Source organism: Gopherus flavomarginatus, chromosome 4, assembly GCF_025201925.1.
Source record: "Gopherus flavomarginatus isolate rGopFla2 chromosome 4, rGopFla2.mat.asm, whole genome shotgun sequence".
Classification (NCBI taxonomy): Eukaryota; Metazoa; Chordata; order Testudines; family Testudinidae; genus Gopherus; species Gopherus flavomarginatus.
This window is the reverse complement of record NC_066620.1, coordinates 200643008-200664781: the sequence shown is the minus strand read 5'-3', so window position 1 is coordinate 200664781 and position 21774 is coordinate 200643008. Positions and strand designations below refer to the sequence as shown.

Below are 21774 nucleotides of genomic sequence, written 5' to 3'. Positions count from 1 at the left end.
GACAACTGGGAAAGGGTAAATATAGTACCTATCTATAACAACCCAGGAAATTATAGACCAGTCAGCTTAACTTTGATTATTTGCTCCATTATCTTTCCAGGTACCAAACACTTTGTAAGCACCTAGAAGATAATAAGGTGATAAGTAACAGTCAACATGGATTTGTTGAGGACAAACCATGTCATGCCAACCTGATATTCTTCTTCAACAGGGTAACAAGCCTTGTGGCTACGGGGAAGCAGTAGATGTGATATAGCTCAAATTTAGTAAGGCTTTTGATACTCTCTCACATGACCTTCTCATACACAAAATAGGGAAATACAGTCTAGATGAACTTACTATAAAGGTGCATGCACAACTGGTTGGAAAACTGTACTCAGAGTAGTTATAAATAGCTCATAGTCAAACTAGAAGGGCATATTGAGTGTGGTCTTGCAGGGATCCATCCTGGGTCTGGTTCTATTCAATATCTTCATAAATGATTTGGAAAATGACAGTGTTACGTTTATAAACTTTGCAGACAATACCAAGATGGGAGAAGTTGCAAGTGTTTAGGAGGACAGGATTAGAATTCAAAATCATGGAATCATAGAAGATTAGGGTTGGAAGAGACCTCAGGAGGTCATCTAGTCCAACCCCCTGCTCAAAGCAGGACCAACACCAATGATTTTGACAAACTGGAGAAACAGTCTGAAATAAATAGGATGAAATTCAATAAGCACAAATGCAAAGTACTCCATTTAAGAAGGAATAATCAATTGCACAAATACAAAATGGGAAATGACTGCCTAGGAAAAGGATTTGGGGGCTATAGTGGATCACAAACAAAACATGACTCAACAATGAAATACTGCTGCAAAAAAAGCAAACATCATTCTGGGACTTATTAGCAGGAGTACTGAAACCAAGACATGAGAAGTAATTCTACTGTACTCAGCACAGATAAAGCCTCAACTAGAGTACTGTGTCCAGTTCTGGACCACACACTTTGGGAAAGATGTGGATGAACTGGAGAAAGTCCAGAAGACAGCAACAAAAATGATGGAAGGTCTAGAAAATATGACCCAGGAGGAAATGGAAAAAAATGAGTTTGTTTAGTCTGGAGAAGAGAAGACCAAGGGGAGACATGTTAACTGTCTTCAAGTACGTCAAAAGATGTTATAAAGAGAAGGGTGGTAAATTGTTCTCCTTAATCACTAAGGACAGAACCAGAAGTAATGGACTTAAATTGCAGCAAGGGTGATTTAGGTTAGACGTTAGGAAAAACTTCCTAAGCGCAAGCATAGTTAAGCACAGAAAAAAGTTACCCTGTGGCACCTCCGTCACTGAAGTATTTTTAAGAATAGGTTAGATAAACACCTGCCAGGGATGGTCTACTCTAGAAATAGTACTTAATCCTGTCTCAGGGCAGGGAACTGGACAAGATGATTTATAAAGTCCCTTCCAGTCCTACATTTCTATTATTTCTCACTGAGGACTACATATATCCTTCCCAGTACAATGCACTATCCCCAGGATATCAAACTTCCCTGAATATGTATTTCTTGGTTGAGATCAAGCATGAAATATTTGAGCCCAAATGATTTGTCAGGGAGAAATTAGGTACATCTTGCTTACCTTTACAGCTGACCAAAACTGTCTTTCTTGAAACTTTGATTGTGGCGATATTCTGTCTTCCACAGCGCTGGTCATGGAAAGTATAACAGGAAATTGGTAAAATAACATTTTTGTGGTTTTTGTTTAGAAAAAATATCCAGCCAATTGACCTCTTCTGTATAATGATGGATATTAATGTCAGTTCTCAGAGGGCCACAACAGAAAATAGGTCTCAGCTCTGTTACATAACTTTACATTTGGAATGCATCACTAGTTTCTTGATAGTCTCTACTAAAAGTAGCAACTGGAAACACTTAACCACACTTGGTATCAGACTGACAGAGCACTGTACAAAGTCAGACAGTAGACGGAAGATACTCTGCAAACTTCCTGTATCAGCTTTAGCAATGCATTTTCCCCAACATTACCCTAGTTTCCAATTCTGTGTCTCTCCTAAAAAGAGGGATTCCCATTAATTCAAAATTGTGGAATATACAGAATATAGTAACAAACAAATCCAATAAAGCAAACCAGATTAAAGCAAATTCAAAAAACAGCTAGGTATTTTTCTTCACAGTGAAAACACTGAAGGGAAGCCGTAACAATTCACGAATGTGAGGAGGAGATGAATCAAAGGGGAAATGCAGGCCAGCTGGGCCAAAGCATCCTTTTAACAATCACCAATTAATACATAGGACCAGACTGAGGAGGTCTTACATTGTGGAACACTTACTCACAGGAGTAGTCCCACTAATTTCAATTCTTCTAATAAACAGGACTGCTTCTGTGAGTTACTATTCACGAGCTTGAGTAAGGGCTTCCAAACCTGACTCAAAGATGTAGTAAACGTTGGAAATTGTAGCTATTTCAAGAAGTTTTCTATTTCATTAGTTTCCAATTCAAGTCGACTGTATATTAAATTGGCACCTCACTTCTAATGAAGTGTTGGTATTGTACAGAATTAGCCTTACTTTTTAGGATACAGAGGAATAAAGACATCTTCCTCTATCGACTTCTTCATTCTTGAAACAATTGAGTTGACCAGATCCTATTAAAAAATTGTAGATTTATCATTGACATACCAATGCCGCCCCACAAAAACATTTAAATGATAGCTGATATATTGTAAGATATAATTTTAAAGACAGCATTTCCCTTTAGATGAATATGATACTTTTATTATAGACTAAAACAGTTGCCACCAGTTTTATATATTTTTTCTTAGCTATAGTATCAGCTGGTTGTAATTTTAACTAACCCTACTGCATTCTTTAACCATTTGTCATTGTGATGTTTTGCAAGATAATTTAATTTTCCCCAAATTATGCCATTTGCTGCATGTTATTTTACTAGCAAAATGATTATACACAGTCTATAAGTAGAAGCAGAAGGCAGGGGTAAATCACTCCATAACTACCCTATTCTGTAAACTTCCCATGATGCTTTGGTATTGGCCACTGTCAGAGATAGATAATGGGCAAGATGGACTACAGTCTGACCCAGTGTGGCCATTCTTATTTTCTTATAACTACAAAATGAAACGGGTGTTTAAACAATAGATTAATCACATAGAAGAACTGAAAAATTCTACATAACTAATTGTGTCATAAGCAATACCACAGATAGTTACTTTTTTCTCTCCAAAGGTCTAACAGCTTTACACAGTGTCTCTACACTTTTATCAAATTAAACTGTGGGCAATTTTTAGTTTTATTTTTTCTGACTTTAGCCAAGACATCAAAAAGGTATTACTGTATTTGATTTCCCCGGATTCAAAGCAGTGATCTGGCTGACAGGTACACACATGAGTTTTCATATTCAAGATTTGATTTTCTACTCAATTTCACCAATTTTATGATGATGAAATTCCTTGGATTTACATAGGAATGAAACTAGCATACTGGGGTAGAGAATCATGAACTCAGAGTGCACAATTATAAAATGCTTAACATTATAGAGATTTTTTTCACTGGTGGAATGATCATCCATTTTTTCTATAAATTAAAATCCTTCTAGAAAGGAAGCCACTTAGTGAAGTTTAAACAGGCCTGCACTTTTTTAAAAGCTTATTTTTAGCTCTAGTATAGTTATAAACCAGTGAAAAAGATTTGAGCTCTGAAGCATCCTTAAGATTTTAGAACAGTTAAAAGTTGTGTATTTGAGTCTTAAAAAGAAAAAAACCACAAAAATGCAAAGTTATACATTCTTGAAGATTCATCTTCACAGAGGAGCAAAAAGATTACTATTAGCAAGAGGCTCATCACAATTGTAGTCATAATTTTTCTAGTAGCAAGAGCCAATTTCTGCCCAAAGATGTACACATCTCCCACAGACTAAAAGTGAGCTGCATCTGCACATCTGAGAGTAGAACAATTTTAGCTTTAAATTTTTGCTTATTACAGGTGACCTGCAAAGGTTAATCAAATACCAGCAACTTTAGAATTATATGATGAACGCATACAGCAAGGGTAGGAAGAGCATATAATTATCAATGACTTTAAAATATACCATTTTCTTCTGGTCTCTAACAGCACAGTGGTTTTTACCTCTTTTGCTTTACTGGATTCATTTTTGGAAAGGGAATGTTCTTCAAAGATATTTTTGCAGAGTTGAACTAGACTGACTGTTTGTGAAGTTGATAAAGGATCCCACACATGCTCTACAAAGCCTGAAAAAACATTAATTATTTCAGAAATGTACAAGTAGTTGCTTGCTTGTTTTAAAATGTCAGTCTAAAACAGGAGATAAACTTAATTTGCATACAAGTGTTCACCACGCAAAAGGTAACGTTACTTCATTCTTCATCTTTACAGTACGCATAAGCAGATTTTTTTCATTAGATGCTCTCATGCTTTGTGATATATAAGCAAACCCAATCTGTCTACCTGTCTAATGCCACATTTCTTCCTCCTTTATAGTGTTTCCACGACAGCAACATCTTTCTAATGGTTTTCTTATATAACATCATCTGTTGTCCTCCTCTTTTCTGTCTTCTATCAGGTGGTATCTAATCCAAGGCTTATCTAGGAATACATTTTTTTTGCTATCCATACAACACACCCAAACCAGCTTTCTTTCTCAAATAATTGTCTCTAAAGTCTGCTGAGCAGTCTTCTGTAATACATTAGCGTTGGTTAGTTTATCCCAGTGGTTCTCAAACTTTTGTATTGGTGACCCCTTTTACACAGCAAGCCTGTAAGTGGGATCTCCCCTTCTAAATTAAAAAAACTTTTTTTTTTATATTTAACACCATTATAAATGCTGGAGGTGAAGTAGGTTTAGGGTGGAGGCTGACAGCTTGTGACCCCCACATAATAAACTTGTGACCTCCCAGTCACAACTCCCAGTTTGAGAACCCCTGGTTTATCTCATCGGCGGACACTAAGTATTCTTTGCAAGCATCTCTGACAGAATGCATTAAGTTTCCTGTTATTGGTTTCTAGCATTTGTCAAGTTTCAGAAGCATATAATGATGTGGATATCACAATAGCATTGTATAACTTTATCTTGGTTCTTGTGTGAATCTCCTTATTTTTCCAGATATTTGCCAGTCTTGAAAAAGGTTCTACTTGCCTTCCCAATTCTTGCTTCCACCTCCTTACAGAGGTAGACATCAGCAATCATCATGCTTCCAAGACATACAAACTAGTTATCCATGCTGTATCTTCACTATTGATCACATATGCATTATCATTGCTTTCAATTATGACATTCACGTTCTTTTGGCAGATTCTTAATCCTACTTAATCCTCACATTGGTTGTGATCTTTATCAGAGCACCATCGTCTGTGTCCAACAGAACAATGTCATCTGCACAGTCAAGATCTTGAAGTTTTCCTTTACTTCATATAATTCCTATATTTTCCTTTGATGTTGCTTTTCGCATCAAGTAATCTATCACGATGCAGAGGAGAGGTGATAAAATGCATCCCTACTGCACTTCAGTGATGATGATAAACCAGTTGATCTTTCCACTTTCTGTCCTTACACAGCATTTTGAACTGTCATACAGCATCTTATCCAGTGACACTACTTTTCTAGGAAGCTCATATTGCCACAAGATCTTCCATAGCAACTCTGTATGAATGCAGTCAAAAGCAATGGTGAAATCTATAAAGTTCAAGGCTAATCTTCTCTGGCAAGCAAGCCCTCTCTCATTCAATCATCTCAGGGCAATGATGTGATCTATACATGACCCTTTTGGTCTAAAGCCTGCTTGCTCAATACACAGTTTTTCCATCTATGGCTAGTTTGATTCTGTTCTATAGTACACTGCAGAACACTTTTCCACATACTGCAAGTAGCATTATTCCTTGCGAACTGTCATACACTGCCTGGTTTCCTCTTTTTGGTAATTTGCAGATCACACCTTTCTCCCAAACTATATTACAAAGTTTATGTATTTCATGAACTACACCTCCTCCCCAGCTTTAAGCATTTCAGCAATGATTTTATCTTGACCAGGCACATTCACATTTTTTAGCTGCTTAATTGCCTCCTCTATTTCTACTTCTAAAATTTCTAGCAGTGAGATATTTAATTCTTCACCTTCGATTAGAATTGTTGGCTGTGGTTAGTTGAGTATTTCCTTAAAAATGTTCTCACCGTCGTTCTGCTTCCATTGTTAATCTTCCATCTTTCACATTTACAATACCACTGTGACTCTGGAACCATGATAATTGCATATACATATGGACCAGTTTCTCGGTTTTGTCTCTCACTGAGGCACTTTCAGCTTCTCTTAACTTTTTAGTCAAGCCATTCTCTCTCACCTTTTCATCACAACTTCTTTACTTATCTTTCTCTACATAGTCCCGTTGCAGTGTGCATTGTTTTTCACGTGTCACCTGTACTTGCCTCTTTTTCAAAGCTTTTCTTTCTTCAATCAATTTCCATGTGCCTGAATGTATCCACTCTTCTTTCCTTGATCTCCTTGGTGCAAATGAAGTCGTGGAAGCTTCCTGACAGACATTCCTAAAGTGAGTCCATTCTTACTCCATATCATCATTCATTACCCACAGCTCTTGGAATCTGCTTGAGAGCTAGATTTTAAAATCCCTCCTGATTCCCAGGTCAGACAGTTTCTTCAGACTGAAGTCCATCTCTCTTTTCTTATTAGTCTGTCTTTTTAGCTTTATTCAAACTGTTTCAATTACAAGATAGTGGTCATTTCCTACATCAGCACTTGTAAAAGATTATATATCCAGCACTTATCTTCTCCACCATCTGCTGATGGCAATGTGATCCAATTATTTCTTGATAATTCCACCATTTGACTTCCATATTAGTTTTTGTTTCCTAGATGAGGGAAAAGTGTCCCTCTAATGTACAGGTTATACATACTAAACAGCTTAGTAAATCACCACTGTCCGCTCACCCCTCACTTCTGTATTTACTCATGCAATGCTCATATCTGAGGTTGTTCAGTTCGTGTCATCCATAACCAGAATGACATCATAAGTGTGGACTTAGGTTTAATACATCCTTCAACTTACTATGCAATGCATCTTTTACTTGTTCATCATGTTCATTGGTGGGTGCACAACATGAGATGATAGTTACTTTAGAATGATTTGTAACCAAACATGCTCTTATAATTTGTAAGTTAACTTGTCTCCATTCCTGTAGAGCTTCTGTTGCTTTTCTGTATAGGAATACTCCAACTCCCTCCGTAAGAGTATCATTTTGCCTTCCTGAATAGGGTGCTGTGATACCATCTGAATGGAGTCTTCCACCTCCAGTCCATTTCATTTCACTCATTCCAAGAACACTAATCTTGAATTGAGTCATTTCTCCAACCACTTGACTCAGTCACCCACATGGTTCTCACATTCTAGCACCCGATGCTAGTTTTAGAACATAAGAATGGCCATACTAGGTGAGGTCAATGGCTCATCTAACCCAGTATCCTGTCTTCCAACAGCAGCCAATGGCAGGCACTGTGAGGATCTCTGGTTTCAGGCAATGAATTCCCTCCTGGGTTTGGTTCAACCCCTTCATACCGCCATTCAAGCTTACCTGTTGCAGAGTCTGATTTCAAGAGGCTAATTGAGACAGAGAGGCTGGCCAACTGAGACATTCTTTTTAATCAAGGTTATTTCCATAACTGGGACTTAAAAAAAATAAATACAAAGACAGAAAGTTGGTCTGACTCACAACCATACATCCATGGCTCCTCATTCAATATATATTTGGAGCAACCTATATTATGCCTGACATTCCCTTATCCGCCACATGAAGGATGCACTGTGTAGCTTAGGATGCCCCAGACAGCTGAAATGTCCTTAGTAGTAATTCATTCCTTATGTAGACTAGTAAGTACATACAAACCTTTTTATACCCATACACATAATGGAGCTACTTGTCTGAAGAATCGATATATTCAATTAATATAAAGTACATTTGGCAAGTGAGTTCTGCTAATTTTGCATATACTTATACATTAATAGGTCTACTTCAAAAATGTACATTTATTTCCCCGTATGGTTCTGACACACAAATACTTTCTACTCAGTTATGTACATGGTACCTAGATGCTATGATGAGGGGCCATGAAAGCATATAGACAAACCAAGAATACATTGTGAAATCAATGTCATTTATGATTAATTCAAGAGGTGATCTGCAATAATAGACAACTTTCTACTGACTTTAGGAGTCGAATTTAAATAATTTAGAATATCTTATTTACATAGACCATTACCAAATATTATGTAAAAAATATGAAGGGTCTCAAGAACTAACTGCTTAATTTAGAACAGGAAAATATTTGATATAGCACTTCATTTTAACTTAGCTACATAGACATTGGACAAGAAAGGCAGTGAGAATAAAACATACAAAAATGGTTCTAGAAAGCAGTCATATTTGCTTAGATTGATTAGGCTCCCTATTTGATATCAAACTGCCTGCTTTTATGAACAGTGTAACACAACATCCTTGGGTGAGTCACTGATGGCAGGAAGGGACATGCAAATCTTAAAGCATAAGCCTTTACCTTCCTGAACTAAGAGACCCAAGTTGGTTAGCCAAAACTTTAGTAGGCTCATCAACATCTATCTGTGGCCCAGTCACCACCAGAAAGTGACAGTGTGCCACACTAAATGTATGTGAGTTACAGTAGCTATGATGTTTGTTTTCATATGGAAACTCTTTTTCCTTTCCACTCTTCTCCAGGAAATCTACTGTTTGAATGACAACCTCCCTACTTACAATGTGCTTGATGCAACAGTCCCTTGGCTTCATCCTGAAGAGCTATAGAACAGTTTATATGCTGCAACAAGGAATCCAGCTTTACCATTATTAGTAATTAAAAAATATTGAGCAAGAAAGCTCAAATTTTAATTGCCTACCTATAGTTAACACTATTGAGGCAGTCTTAACATACCTGTAATTTTAGGAAGAATAGTTTTCTCAATGATTGTAGGCAAAATTGTTTGATCAGGGTCATCATCACTTCTCTTGGATTGTGGCATATTTTTGGCATCGGTAAATTCTTCTATAGCTCTGAACCAGGCCATCTCATTCAGATCTATGAAATTCTGCTTCAGAAAAATAATAAATCAGTGAGAGACATCAGGCCTCTGAGGACTCACTTAGGACATTTTTGTCAAAGTATTTTTGCCAATAGATTTCCCAATGACAATTCTCTCCCAGGAGAAGAAGGGCAAAATACAAAAATTGATCTTTCACTTGATAAAGGAAAGCCAAGAACTACTTGAACTGAGTAAGACCAAAAGGATGTTGGCTGCAAAGGCAGAAGGTGCAATGGCTAATCAAGAAGATTAGGAAGAAAACTAGGATTAAAATGTTGAAATCTTTGTAGATCACAACGCCTCTGATCCTCTTAGTCTGGCTTCCTGTATACCAGGGGGCACAGAACTTTTCCAAAAATAATTCAGACCATATCTTTTAGGAAAACATCCAATCTCCATTTTAAAATTGCCAGTGATAGGGAATCCTACTACCCTTGATAAATTGTTCCAATGGTTAATTACTTTCACTGTGAAAAATTACTTCATCTGAATGGTCTAGTTTCAACTTCTAGCCATTGGACTGTGTTATTAATTTCTCTACTAGATTGAAGAGCTCATTATCAAATATATTTTTTGCAGTAGGTCTTTACAGACTGTAATCAACTCACCCCTTAACCTTTTCTTTGTTAAGCTAAATAAATTGAGATCCTTGAGCCTATCACTATAAGGCATGTCTTGAACCCTCTCCAGTTGATCAACATCCTTCCTGAATTGTGGGCACCAGGACTGGATACAGTATTCCAGCAATGGCTGCACCAGTACCAAATACAGAGGTGAAATAACCACTCTGCTCCCACTCAAGATTCCCCTTGATACGCTTAATGATTGCATTAGCCCTTTTGGCCACAGCATTGCACTGGGAGCTCATGCTCAGCTGATTATCCACTATGACCCCCAAATCTTTTCAGAGTGTCTGCTTCCCATGACAGAGTCTCCCATCCTGTAAGTATTACTTTATTTTTATTTCCAGGTTATTGATACAAATGTCAAATAGTGTAGGGCCAAGAAGCGATCCCTACTGCACCCCACTAAAAACACACCTGCTTGATGATTTCCCATTTGCAATTACATTTTAAGATCTATTAGTTTTTAATCAATGTAATGAGTGTAATCTTAATTTTATGCTGTTCTTGTTTTGCATTCAAAAAATATCACATGGTACCAACTCAAACGAACACTTTACAGAAGTCTAAGCATATTACAACAACACTATTACCTTTATCAAATCTGTGATCTCACTTAAAAAAAATCAAGTTGGTTTGATAGGATAAAATGGGTCTCAAGGAGTTTTATGGGAGTTAGGTCTTTTTTGAAAATCCCTGCCAGACTTTTCAAATATGAGGGTAACACAATACATCTTTACTGATTTTTTAATGTACCCATTTTAAGGCACCTGGGGGCATGACAGGAGAAAGCATCACAGTACCATTCCACACCTTTAGCTCTATTTTATTATAATATATACCAAAATGATTCACATTCAAACCATATTTGACCTAACTCTTGCACTGTTCATTGACACCTGTAAACTAATGCTCTGGCAGACCCCCTCAGAGATACAAAATTCCAGTTGGAAACCCTTTACCATAAACACTCAGATTCCAGTTCCCACGTGCAAGTCAGCTGAACTGCCATTAGATGCACTGCATGCCACAGATAACAGCTACTGAAAGTGATGCCTAGGGATAAAGGCAGGTCCCTAAGGTAGTGAGGCCCCATATAGCATAGGGCTTTACAGTTTAGAACTAACCCTGAATTGCACACAGAAGCAGATGGAATGCTAGCGCAGTATGTGTATAAGTACAATGTACCAATTGATAAGTGAAAAAATTTACCAGGGAACATACCTCAAGAGGATTCCAGCCTATTAACTGAATTCTGATTAATGGGCTTAAGAGTTTAGGCAGGCATAAACTAATGTAAGCATCATAATAAGTGTCAGGAAACTTCTGTCTCCATTGCTGAAATTTCAACAGGATATTCCTGATGTTGCAAAAATCTGCATGCACATCTTCACAGATTTTCTTACTCTCCTGTAAGATATCATCTGTGGATAAAATATGTTTGTATATAGAGAAATATTACAAAAAATATACATGGATGCACAAACTAAAACAGTATATGCATAGACAGCACACATGGAGGATGTACTCGTGATAAACTGCTTTTTTCCATGAACCTTTGACACTTCCTCTTCTCTGTCTCTGCCCCAGCCCTGATCCCGCTCCCAGCCTTGGTCCCAGCCCGGAACACCTTGCTGGACCCCTAACCCCTCATCTCCGGCCCCACCCCAGAGCCCATACCCCCAGCCGGAGCCCTCATCCCCTGCACCCCAACCCCCAATTTTGGTGAGCATTCATGGCCTGCCATACAATTTCCATACCCAGATGTGGCCCTCAGGCAAAAAAGTTTGCCTATCCCTGTTCTAATAGTTGATCTTTATTTTTAAAATTCTCTCCCCCAAAAGACATGAACCTCCTCCATCACTCAAAAAAAACGATTATATTGGCACAAAATTCAGGACAGACAAGGTTCAGTCTAAAACTAGCAGCAGATGTAAATGATCAATATCTGGCAAGCTCTATACCAAAAACCAGTGGAGAGAGAGATCCACACCTATTCAGTGCAGGATTTGCTTCTAACCTTAGAAGGAATCAAAATTTCAGACTTTAAAACCACAATGTGATTATCCATTGGAAAAACTATTTTTAAAGCACTGTAAGTTAGTTGTACTTTTCCTCTCACTCTAAAGCCTGTGCATCTGTACTCAAGGTGATTAGAGAAGCCTACTTTTAAACAGAGAAAAAAAACACAAACAAAATAGTCTCTACAGAGCTGAAAAATGAAGTCTTTAAAAATAAGGGGCATACAAAATACATGGTAGTGTGGCATCAGATTTTGTCAGAATTCTTTTGGGATAACACGTATAATTCACTTATGGCTTCACTGTATGCACGTAATGTGGCCATCCCAAACTCATACTGACAAAACCAATACACCCCAACATACCACTGTACGTTCTCCATGTTCCCACCAATAAAAAAAATTATTAATTTAAGAATCAAAATTGCTCCAGTGTATTTCCTCACTGTAAGTGCATGACTCAGTTTTCAATTTATGTATACTAATTTAAAGACATTCTTTTTCAAAAGCAACTTATCTTGATCTTAGAAATATGTAAGGACTTTGTTCATTACAAGGCAGTTACTGACCTTTGTTTTTCTGGAAATCAGTCTTCTCTGCTGCAGACAGCTCATCATCACTGGACATGCCCTCATGGTGATCAGATTTCCCCAAACACTCTCTTGCTTGCCTTCTGCATGTCCTATATTTTGTAATGAACTCACATTAGAGACCCTTCAGAATATCTATATCTAAGAGAGAAAACTTTTATGGCAGATTATTTTACAATAAAAGTGAAGAGAGAAAAGAGTATGCAAAAGGAAATATAATCAGCACTGACCAACAGAGCAAAAACAGATATTTTGTAATAAAGTAGAGCTAAAAAGAAGTGGAAAATTTGTATAAAATGGTTTTGAAAACTGGGATTAAAAATATCAGGACACGTATCACTGGGGATGTGTGTGCCCAGTAAGATCTTCTAATCTTTCCTCCATTAGCTTCTACCTGCACTTCACTCCCAGCTTTCCCAACATCTCCCACCCCACCCTCAATATTGAACTTCAAGTTTAGTTATCTCTGTGCTGGACCATGTTACAGTATTTCTTTTAATTGACAGCTCTGGTGCATAATGGGGTCTGATACCATAAATCACAGAGCCCATAAGATTTAGAATTGGAACACCCAAGACTTCATTGTACAACAGACCACATAAAAATTCAGAGATGTAGTTGAGTTCCAGTTCAACTATAAACACAGAAAGGGGTGAGTCACATCAGGCTGCAGATGCCAGAACCCATATATCTGCTTCTGGAAAATGCTCAGTTGTTTACATGAAATGTAATACTTTTACTTATCACTTAACTGTGATATTTAGTACAGTAAGCAGCTTAATTTAGGTATTTTTCATCTATTTTAATTCCAAAGACAAGGCCTCTTCAATGTGCACTAGACTCAAGCCATTACCTTATTTTATTGCACTTCAGTAAAACACAAGTTTCTTTTGCTCATTTCACATGTTTTCAAATACTTGCTAATAAATTATTGTTTTTCAAACAGAAAGGTCCTCTACAATGATAGTGGTCTAGGATAGAACATTAGATCAAGAACATTTATTATGAGCTGAGAGAAAAAGCTACTGAGTGAACAAGATGATTTAACAGGTCATTTTCATCTCCAGTTTGTCTGATTCTATGATCCTCAACCTATTGGTATTATGGTACTTTTTGACAGCATTTTCGTTGCCCGCACAATGATCTAAAGTTTGTTTCTACACAAGTTCACAATACTGATATTGAATAGTAACATATCCCATCATCTCATAAGAAATTTTCTTAATACCAATGCATTAGGTTCTCTGGTGAGAACAAAACCATTGATGCTCAGATCCCAAGCAACACGAGAGTGAAGATCATTAAGAAGAAACATGTGAAAGTGTACTCCAAATAGTACCAATATAAGTTTTGGAAGGCAAACTAGTTAGTATTCCTTTTGGTAATAAATTAGACAGAATCCAAGAAAAACGTTAAATAAAAGCTTCACTGTTAGAAATCCTGCATATTTACATTCACCACCGTATGAAAGAGAGAAAGTTACTCTAACAACGTGTGATCAAAGTTACATGAATTTACGTTTTACAATTACCGTCGAGCCTCACTCTTTTCCAGGAGCTGCTTTGTTTTTTCATCATCTTCCAAGCTGTCACCAGCTGACTTGCCATTCTTTCCTATGAATGGAAACAGTTGTATAACAACATCAGCTGCTTTGAAATTTCCATTTTCTTGAATACAAAATATTTTTGTCCATACTCGTTTTTCCCCCTCTACAGTTTATTATTTTAGAAATGGCATGAACAAACTTTATCAGTAACCTCTGCAATGTTAAAGCAGAATAATATTACACCTGTATAGAATGTGTAACAATCTGATATGCCAATTTCTTGATATAACAGCATGAGGTCAGAGTATGAGTGATGAAGTTATTGCTTTTTGGTATCTGTTGGAGATGGAAGTGAATGTTTTATGGAACACACTACTGACTGTGCTGAAGGTGACAATGAATGTGAGAGACTTCTCTCAGTTTGTAAGTCAAAACTGAAACTAGGCAACAATTTTATTCCAGTTCAAGAAGTTATTCTAACCTTAAGTATTATGACTTACTACGATCTGGTTTGGAACCTAGATCTAGTAATAAAGAACAGCACCAGACTAGTCCTCCACTAGTGCTGCCTTCTGTTACTGTTGAGTGCTTCCTGTGTCTGTGTCCACCAATAATCAATTCTTCCTGGTCTGATCTCCTTCTATGATAATAGAGAATAGCTTGATTGTGCTGGAAAGCATCTTATACTTGGGATATTCACTTGTATCTTGATCTGCACACACACACACACACACACACTCTTCCCTCCTCTCAACTTCTGTTGAGGAAGTACAAAAGCTTCAGTTGCTGAAAATTTATTTTTAAAAAAAAAGTCATACTAACTTGATAGCAGCTGAACATAAGCAGATTCATTTTTCAGATCCTCTTGCCTATGTTTCAAGTGTGTTATAGCTTGTTGTTGAAGTAGCATCTGCATAGCTGACTCCAGTTCGTTAATATGAAGTAGCTGAAATATATTCAACAGAATTTAATTCTATCAGTTAACAGAAAATGTAATAAGAAAAGCTGAAAGCAAAAACGTGCAAAAGCAAAAGTAGTTTCCCCAATTATTTTTATATACAACGATGAAAAACTGGAAAAAATGTATATAGTTAGAGTAATAAGTTCTCGTTCCTTTTGATTGGACCAGTGGTCCCCAACCTTTTTGGCTGGCAGACGCCAGCTGAAGGACCACTGCGGCAGTGGAGCACCCGCTGAAATGCTGCCGAATTTCGGCGGCATTTCAGCGGCGACGCCTCTCGATGACGTCGCTTGCCGTTGACAAGCGACGTCATCGAGAGGTGTCCCCGCCAAAATTTGGGAGCGACGCCTCTCGATGACATCACTTGTCGATGGCAAGCGGCCTCATCGAGAGGCGTCGCTGCCAAAATTCAGGAAACGCATCGACGCGGCATTTCAGCGGGTGCTCTCCCGGGGGCCAGGATGTGGGCGCATTAAGATGCCATGGCGCCCACGGGCACCACGTTGGGGACCCCTGGATTAGACCTTTCAAGCTCAGTTCATTATAAGCGGAGAAGTATCATCTATTCAGATGTGTGAAGGAATAAACAGAATACGCAGAATGGTAGGTAATGTGTTCAGTTTGCAAGTAAAAATACACTTTTTTCTAACTGCTGTCCCTACAAGATCTATAGGGTCTCCAGGAATCAAGCTGCTGTCTTCTATGCTTTTCGTACATCATCACCAGTAATAAAACTTCAGCAGGCCAAAATTTCACCCTCAGTTATACCTATATTACACCTCACTGTCTTCAAATTAGGCTATCAGACACCTTTGCAATCTCAATGCATTCAGCACGCTTACATGGGAGTAACTGCATGAACTTAGAAAGCAATTTTGTTCATAATGAACAAGATGGAATATATACCAAATCAATCTTAGCTATGTTGGGCTTTGCTGGGATAGAAGGAATAAAAGCAATAAAATCTTATTTTTGTCATTTAAGTAAATATGACTTGACTTAGAACAGACATCCACAAGGAACTAAGGTGAAATACGGTTCCATTAACACGGTTACTTTTCAGGGTAAAAATTTAACAGAACATGGATACTCCTCCCTGAATTACCCCTACTAGAGATCGTGAAATCCACTGGCTTTCACAAATCCAATCAACCATGTTGAAAAAAGTGTGGCTCGCTGGTTCATTTCAGGTGAGCTTTACAGGCCCAAGTTACATTCTGAGCTAATTAAAAATCATCAGTTGTCTAAACTAACTCAGCTGTTGCAGTACCAGGAAGATAGAGAACTGTCCTATCAAGAGAAATTAGAGAACTCTCTCATCCTAAAGTTTTCAGCAAGACTGTTGTTGGAGCATTTAATTAACATGGCCTCACATTCCTTTTAGTTTACTTAATCCTTTAAAATAAAGTTGTGAAATGGACAAATAATTTTTTTTTGACATTTAAGATATTGGAATGAATACCTTGCTCATTTAAATGAGCAGTTATTCTCCCTCTTTCTGATATTTAAATAGAGGTTTCAAAGGTAACACCCAAGCTCTAAATACAGTAATGCAGACCACACAGCAGTATCCACCCAGAACATAATGGCAGTGTATTCTTTACCTCACCCAGATTGTAAGACGTTTTGCTTGCCCTCCCCCTTCTTTTAAATGCACATGGTGGTTATGATGGGAAGGCTACAGCAAATAGGTGTGCTTCAGCTAGTTAGACATAGCACAGACAGGTGGTGTAAAAGAATGCCTCCCCTCCTCCTAGTTCTGCTAATCCATCTCAATCTAAAAACTTGAAATCCTCACCCCGTCCATTCTATAATATTAACTACATTCCTTTGGAACTTTTGAGATGCACACAATCGAGGATTTAGATGAGACCTTCAATTTAATTTTCAATTTTTACCTAAGACAGCAAAATTTATAACTCTCATGTGTGTGTCCACATATCCTTAATCTAGTCCAATGTTTTTATTTTGAAAAAAAATCTGGTTGTTGGCAGAGCAATACAATATCTAAAATTATACTCAAGCCATCTGTCAAATACCAAAGCTGCCCAATATAGTGATGACACAGGAAGAGAATATTTAAAAGGGATTTTTTTTTAAAAAAGTAGTTTTTAGGGTGTTATGTTAACAGCAAATTCTCTCTGACAATACATGGATTTTACAATCACCACCATAGTTTTACTGTCCCCCCACAAAGAAGACAAATTGAAAAGAAGAAAATTGAATATTTTCTTTAGTCTTGTTAAACAGTCTTAAGCATTACATAGAAGATAGCCTTCTGACAGAAATGCTTTTAAATTTATGGTGTTCCTTTAATATTGTTTCCCCATACTTGGTGGCAACAAAATGTTAACTTCGAGAGGAAGGTGACTATTCTATTGGCTGAATATCACCAACCTCATCTCATCCCTTAAAAAAAAGAGTTGGTACCTTTTCATTCAAACAGTCTATAAGGCTTTCCACATAAGTTTTCATAGACCGGTAGAATTTGTAATTCAGAGCTGCATTTGAAGACCTCTCTAACTCCTGGATGGTACTCTTTGAGCTTTCAATGTCCTGTGTATATTTTTCATGTTCCCTCTGGTGAGCACGATGAAGGTCCTGTAATGATGTTATTCTGAAAAAATCCAAACATCTGTAAACAACTTAACAAAAACTGCTTGCAAACAAGTTAAGCCATCTTAAGTTTTTCTCAATCATTTTGTGATACTGCCTCTGTATAAATCCATGGTATGCCCACATCTTGAATACTGTATGCAGATGTGGTTGCCTCATCTCAAAAAGAGAAATATTGGAATTGGAAAAGGTTCAGAAAAAGGGCAACGAAAATGATTAGGGGTATGGAACGGCTGCCATATGAGGAGAGATTAATAAAACTGGGACTTTTTAGCTTTGAAAAAAAGATGACTAAAGGTGGACATGACTGAGATCTGTAACATCATGACTGATGGGGAAAGTATATAAGGAAGTGTTATTTACTCCTTCTCATAACATAAGAACTAGGGGTCACCAAATGAAATTAATAGGCAGCAGGTTTAAAACAAACAAAAAGTATTTCCTCACACAAAGCACAGTTCACCTGTGGAACTCCCTGCTAGAGGATGTTATGAAAGCCAAGACTATAACAGGGTTCAAAAAAGAACTAGATAAGTTCATGGAGGATAGGTGCATCAAAGACTAATAGCCAGGATGAGCAGGGATGGTGTCCCCAGCCTCTGTTTGCTAGAAGCTGGGAATGGTCAATGGGATAGATCACTTGATGATTACCTGTTCTGTTCCTTCTCTCTGGGGCACCTGGCATTGGCCACTGTCGGAAGACAGGATACAGGCTAGACAAATCTTTTTTGGTCTGACCCATGTTCTTATGTAGCAAGCCTAGTTCTAGGTTAGTAATAAAATAGTACTTACTTCCATTAGCCCCACTCAATTTAAAAGTCTACTAAGACTTAATCATGCCAGTATTTGTGGGGTGTGGACTGGCCTTTCCACTGTTCTCCAATCTCAGCTTCCATTTACATGGGTGGTAGCTTAGATGCCAATGATGATACTTTAATGTCAACACCGTTGACTATTTCACTGTTCATCTGGTCATGTAAGAAAGGAGAGGCCTGATATTCTAAAAGTCTGCACAATACACTCTGACTGACTGCTCATTTTGGACAGACTTTTAGCAGTGGCAGAATGATATACACTGGTTCATAAAAGACAAACACAGCACTGTAACATAGGGTGCTCAAAACTTATGTTCCACACTAGCAACACTTACCTTGTATTCAGACGCTTCTTTACAATTTCCAGGTTCACAGGTGGCAGTGAAACAGAGGGATCAAACTTTATTTTCATGGTTCGAGATTTATGTAGAGAAGTGTCTACGTTCATTCCCTGTGAGAATTAGCAATGTTAATTTTTATGAACTTGTTTTCCTCCGGAACTGTAAGCTTTAGCAGGCGCAGTGATTAAAATATACAGCAAGTTGTTGTTACTGTACATAATGTAATATAAATTTATAAAAAAGTAGACATTTCCGGTGCAAAATGTATACACAGGTAAAGCTGATTATCCAGACATTTCTTTAGTCTGAGCTACACATTTTGCCTCTCTATTCATGAACTGATAAATCCCAACAATTTCCAGGATTATACAGAAAATTTCTATCCTCAAAACTGAGACCTGGTATATAATAATATGTTTTAATCCCATCTTTACAGTCAACACTAAATATGCTCTCATTTTTTCTTTATATTTTGTTTTAGAACCACGTTGTTATATGCAAGATTTCTGGGAATAATTCATCATCTCCTCATGAGGTTTAAACAGTTAACAATACAGACGGGCTACAGTTTTTATAAGCACTAAGCAACAGTCTGCAAATATAATAGGTATTTACTGTAAAGTAAAAATAAATTAAGTAAACTCTACATTTTGTGACAATAGGCCAATATATGACAGGTTCCACAATTTGAAAAGTATAAATTGCAAGTAATTGTGACAAAAGAAGGATTTCAGCCAATCACCGCTTAGAAAATCTTTCAGCCAATCACAGCTTTGAGCAGTGATTGGACCAGATGACCTCCTGAGGTCTATTCCAACCCTAATATTCTATGAAAAGATGTTCTGCATTCTAGGTCAACTTCAGTTTCTAAACTGATTTAAGGTCTGGTCAATGTAGACAGTATCACACTAATTTAGTCTTGAAGTGACAAAGTCATGCATAATGGCAACAAACTCTGCATCTGAAAGAAATGGTCACAATTTCCCGGCCAGACAGAGGAAAAAATGACTTCCCAGAAACAACTTACATAAGAACAGCTGTACTGGGTCAGACCAAAGGTCCATTTAGCCCAGTATCCTGTCTACCGACAGTGGCCAATGCCAGGTGCCCCAGAGGGAATGAACCTAACAGGTAGTGATCAAGTGATCTCTCTCCCGACATCCATCTCCACCCTCTGACAAACAAGGCTAGCAACACCATTCCTTACCCATCCTGGCTAATAGCCATTAATGCACTTAACTCCTATGAATTTATCCAGTTCTCTTTTAAATGCTGTTATAGTCCTAGCCTTCACAACCTCCTCAGGCAAGGAGTTCCACAAGTTGACTGTGCGCTGTGTGAAGAAGAACTTCCTTTTATTTGTTTTAAACCTGCTGCCCATTAATTTCATTTGGTGGCTCAGAATCCTGTGGCACCTTATAGACTAACAGACGTTTTGGAGCATGAGCTTTCGTGGGTGAATACCCACTTCCTCAGATGCATGCCACAGGATTCTTTGCTGCTTTTACAGATCTAGACTAACACGGCTACCCTCTGATATTTGGTGGCTCCTAGTTCTTGTATTATGAGAATACATAAATAACTTTTCCTTATCTACTTTCTCCACATCACTCATGATTTTATATACCTCTATCATATCCCTCCTTACTCTCCTCTTTTCCAAGCTGAAAATTCCTAGCCTCTTTAATCTCTCCTCATATGGGACCCGTTCCAAACCCCTAATCATTTTAGTTGCCCTTCTCTGAAGCTTTTCTAGTGCCAGTATATCTATTTTGAGATGAGACCCCATCTGTACGCAATATTCAAGATGTGGGTGCACCATCGATTTATATAAGGGCAATAAGATATTCTCCATCTTATTCTCTATCCCCTTTTTAATGATTCCTAACATCCTGTTTGCTTTTTTGACTGCCGTCGCACACTGTGTGGACGTCTTCAAAGAACTATCCACGATGACCAAGATCTAATAGGAGCTGGGTATCCAATAATACCAAATTGTAAACGTATAGTGCAAAGATAAAACCCAGCATCCCTTCAATCATATCCAGATTGAGCTTTAGACAGCCGGTTTCTCTTATCTGCCCCAATCTCACCTAAACTAGCTAAAGGTGCACTTATTTGGTCATCAGCACATTGAAAATGCCACAGTTCATACTCTCTTACAAAGCCTCCTAAATGCCCATGTATACACTGAACAGGAAGGGAAACAAGATGGAACTCCATTGAACGCCACAGGAAAGTCCCTTTAGAAAGGTTAAATAACCAATCTAGTGCTGGGGGGGGCGGAAGGGAGGAGGGGCACAGTAAGTGCTATGACAGTGTCTCTTCCCCCGTTTAACATTTCTTCCCTTCCCTTATTGATAGTTTATTAGTATAGCTTTTAGAGGATGGAAGTTTTGGTTTGTAAGTACTTTTGTTTTTAAGTTCCTTTGCATCACAGCACATACTTTAGCTCAGAGTTTCATTCTCAGACTTTTAGCTGATTCAGATTCTTTGCCTTTCCAAAAAGTCTCCCTCTGCACTGAATAGTGTGGGTAATACACCTTTCCTTTGAGGCTAATGACAATGTTGTTCATCTGATCAGCTAGCAATGAGAAATTGCTGATCTGCATTGCCAGGTTCTTCCTCTAGTTCTATTCTCCTCCCACCTAATGAATTATCATATCCAATGACCAAGGAAGAAAGTATATTGCTCCTAAAACAAAACTATCTTGCATAGCAGCAAAAAGCAATGAGAATGAAAGAAAAAATACATCACCTGTGGAAGTCTGACTGCTTTCTTTAGTTGCTGTTCTTCCCACATGTTTTGTATTTCATCATCTTCACTTGCTCCATCACTCTTGGGTACTGGAAGTAAAAGCAAGAGTAATGATATGACCAATACCAGTTTTTCTCTCCATCTATACCTTCTGAACTCCCACCAACATCCCCAAAAATATTTGCTGCTGTGCCTACTAGTGTTACTGAGAAAATGGGACAGGCAGAAAGAACATCACAGGTGGGATTCTCAAAAAGTGGAATTTAAAGGCTGCAGCAGGACTAGACCTGTACTGAAAATTAAATCCCTGAGAATATAGTTTCTTAGTTAACTGTTGCTGCAAGCATAAAATACTGTGCCCTATAAAACACAT

General features: G+C 37.8%; 2 protein-coding genes across 7 annotated transcripts in view; both read right to left on the bottom strand.

Moving 5' to 3' along the window:
- The window catches only part of LOC127049726 (uncharacterized), a 202186-nt gene that overhangs the window by 131972 nt on the left and 48440 nt on the right, over window positions 1-21774 (bottom strand). The gene's annotated exons all lie outside the window — the stretch shown is intronic.
- GCFC2 (GC-rich sequence DNA-binding factor 2) overlaps window positions 1-21774 on the bottom strand; it is a 35306-nt gene that overhangs the window by 5721 nt on the left and 7811 nt on the right. For 3 of the 6 annotated variants that reach the window (XR_007774025.1, XM_050950739.1, XM_050950735.1), the window contains exons 5-15: window positions 21402-21490; window positions 18638-18753; window positions 17302-17488; window positions 14733-14856; window positions 13896-13977; window positions 12344-12456; window positions 10979-11178; window positions 8984-9140; window positions 4143-4264; window positions 2568-2644; window positions 1618-1684 (exon numbers count right to left, since the gene is read on the bottom strand). Coding sequence is in view for 5 of the 6 variants with exons in the window: in XM_050950739.1 (XP_050806696.1) it covers window positions 1618-1684; window positions 2568-2644; window positions 4143-4264; window positions 8984-9140; window positions 10979-11178; window positions 12344-12456; window positions 13896-13977; window positions 14733-14856; window positions 17302-17488; window positions 18638-18753; window positions 21402-21490 (1334 nt within the window). In the remaining variant the exon portion in view is untranslated. The remainder of the gene's footprint in view (window positions 1-1617; window positions 1685-2567; window positions 2645-4142; window positions 4265-8983; window positions 9141-10978; window positions 11179-12343; window positions 12457-13895; window positions 13978-14732; window positions 14857-17301; window positions 17489-18637; window positions 18754-21401; window positions 21491-21774) is intronic. The other 3 variants (XM_050950740.1, XM_050950738.1, XM_050950736.1) reach the window with 2 other exon arrangements.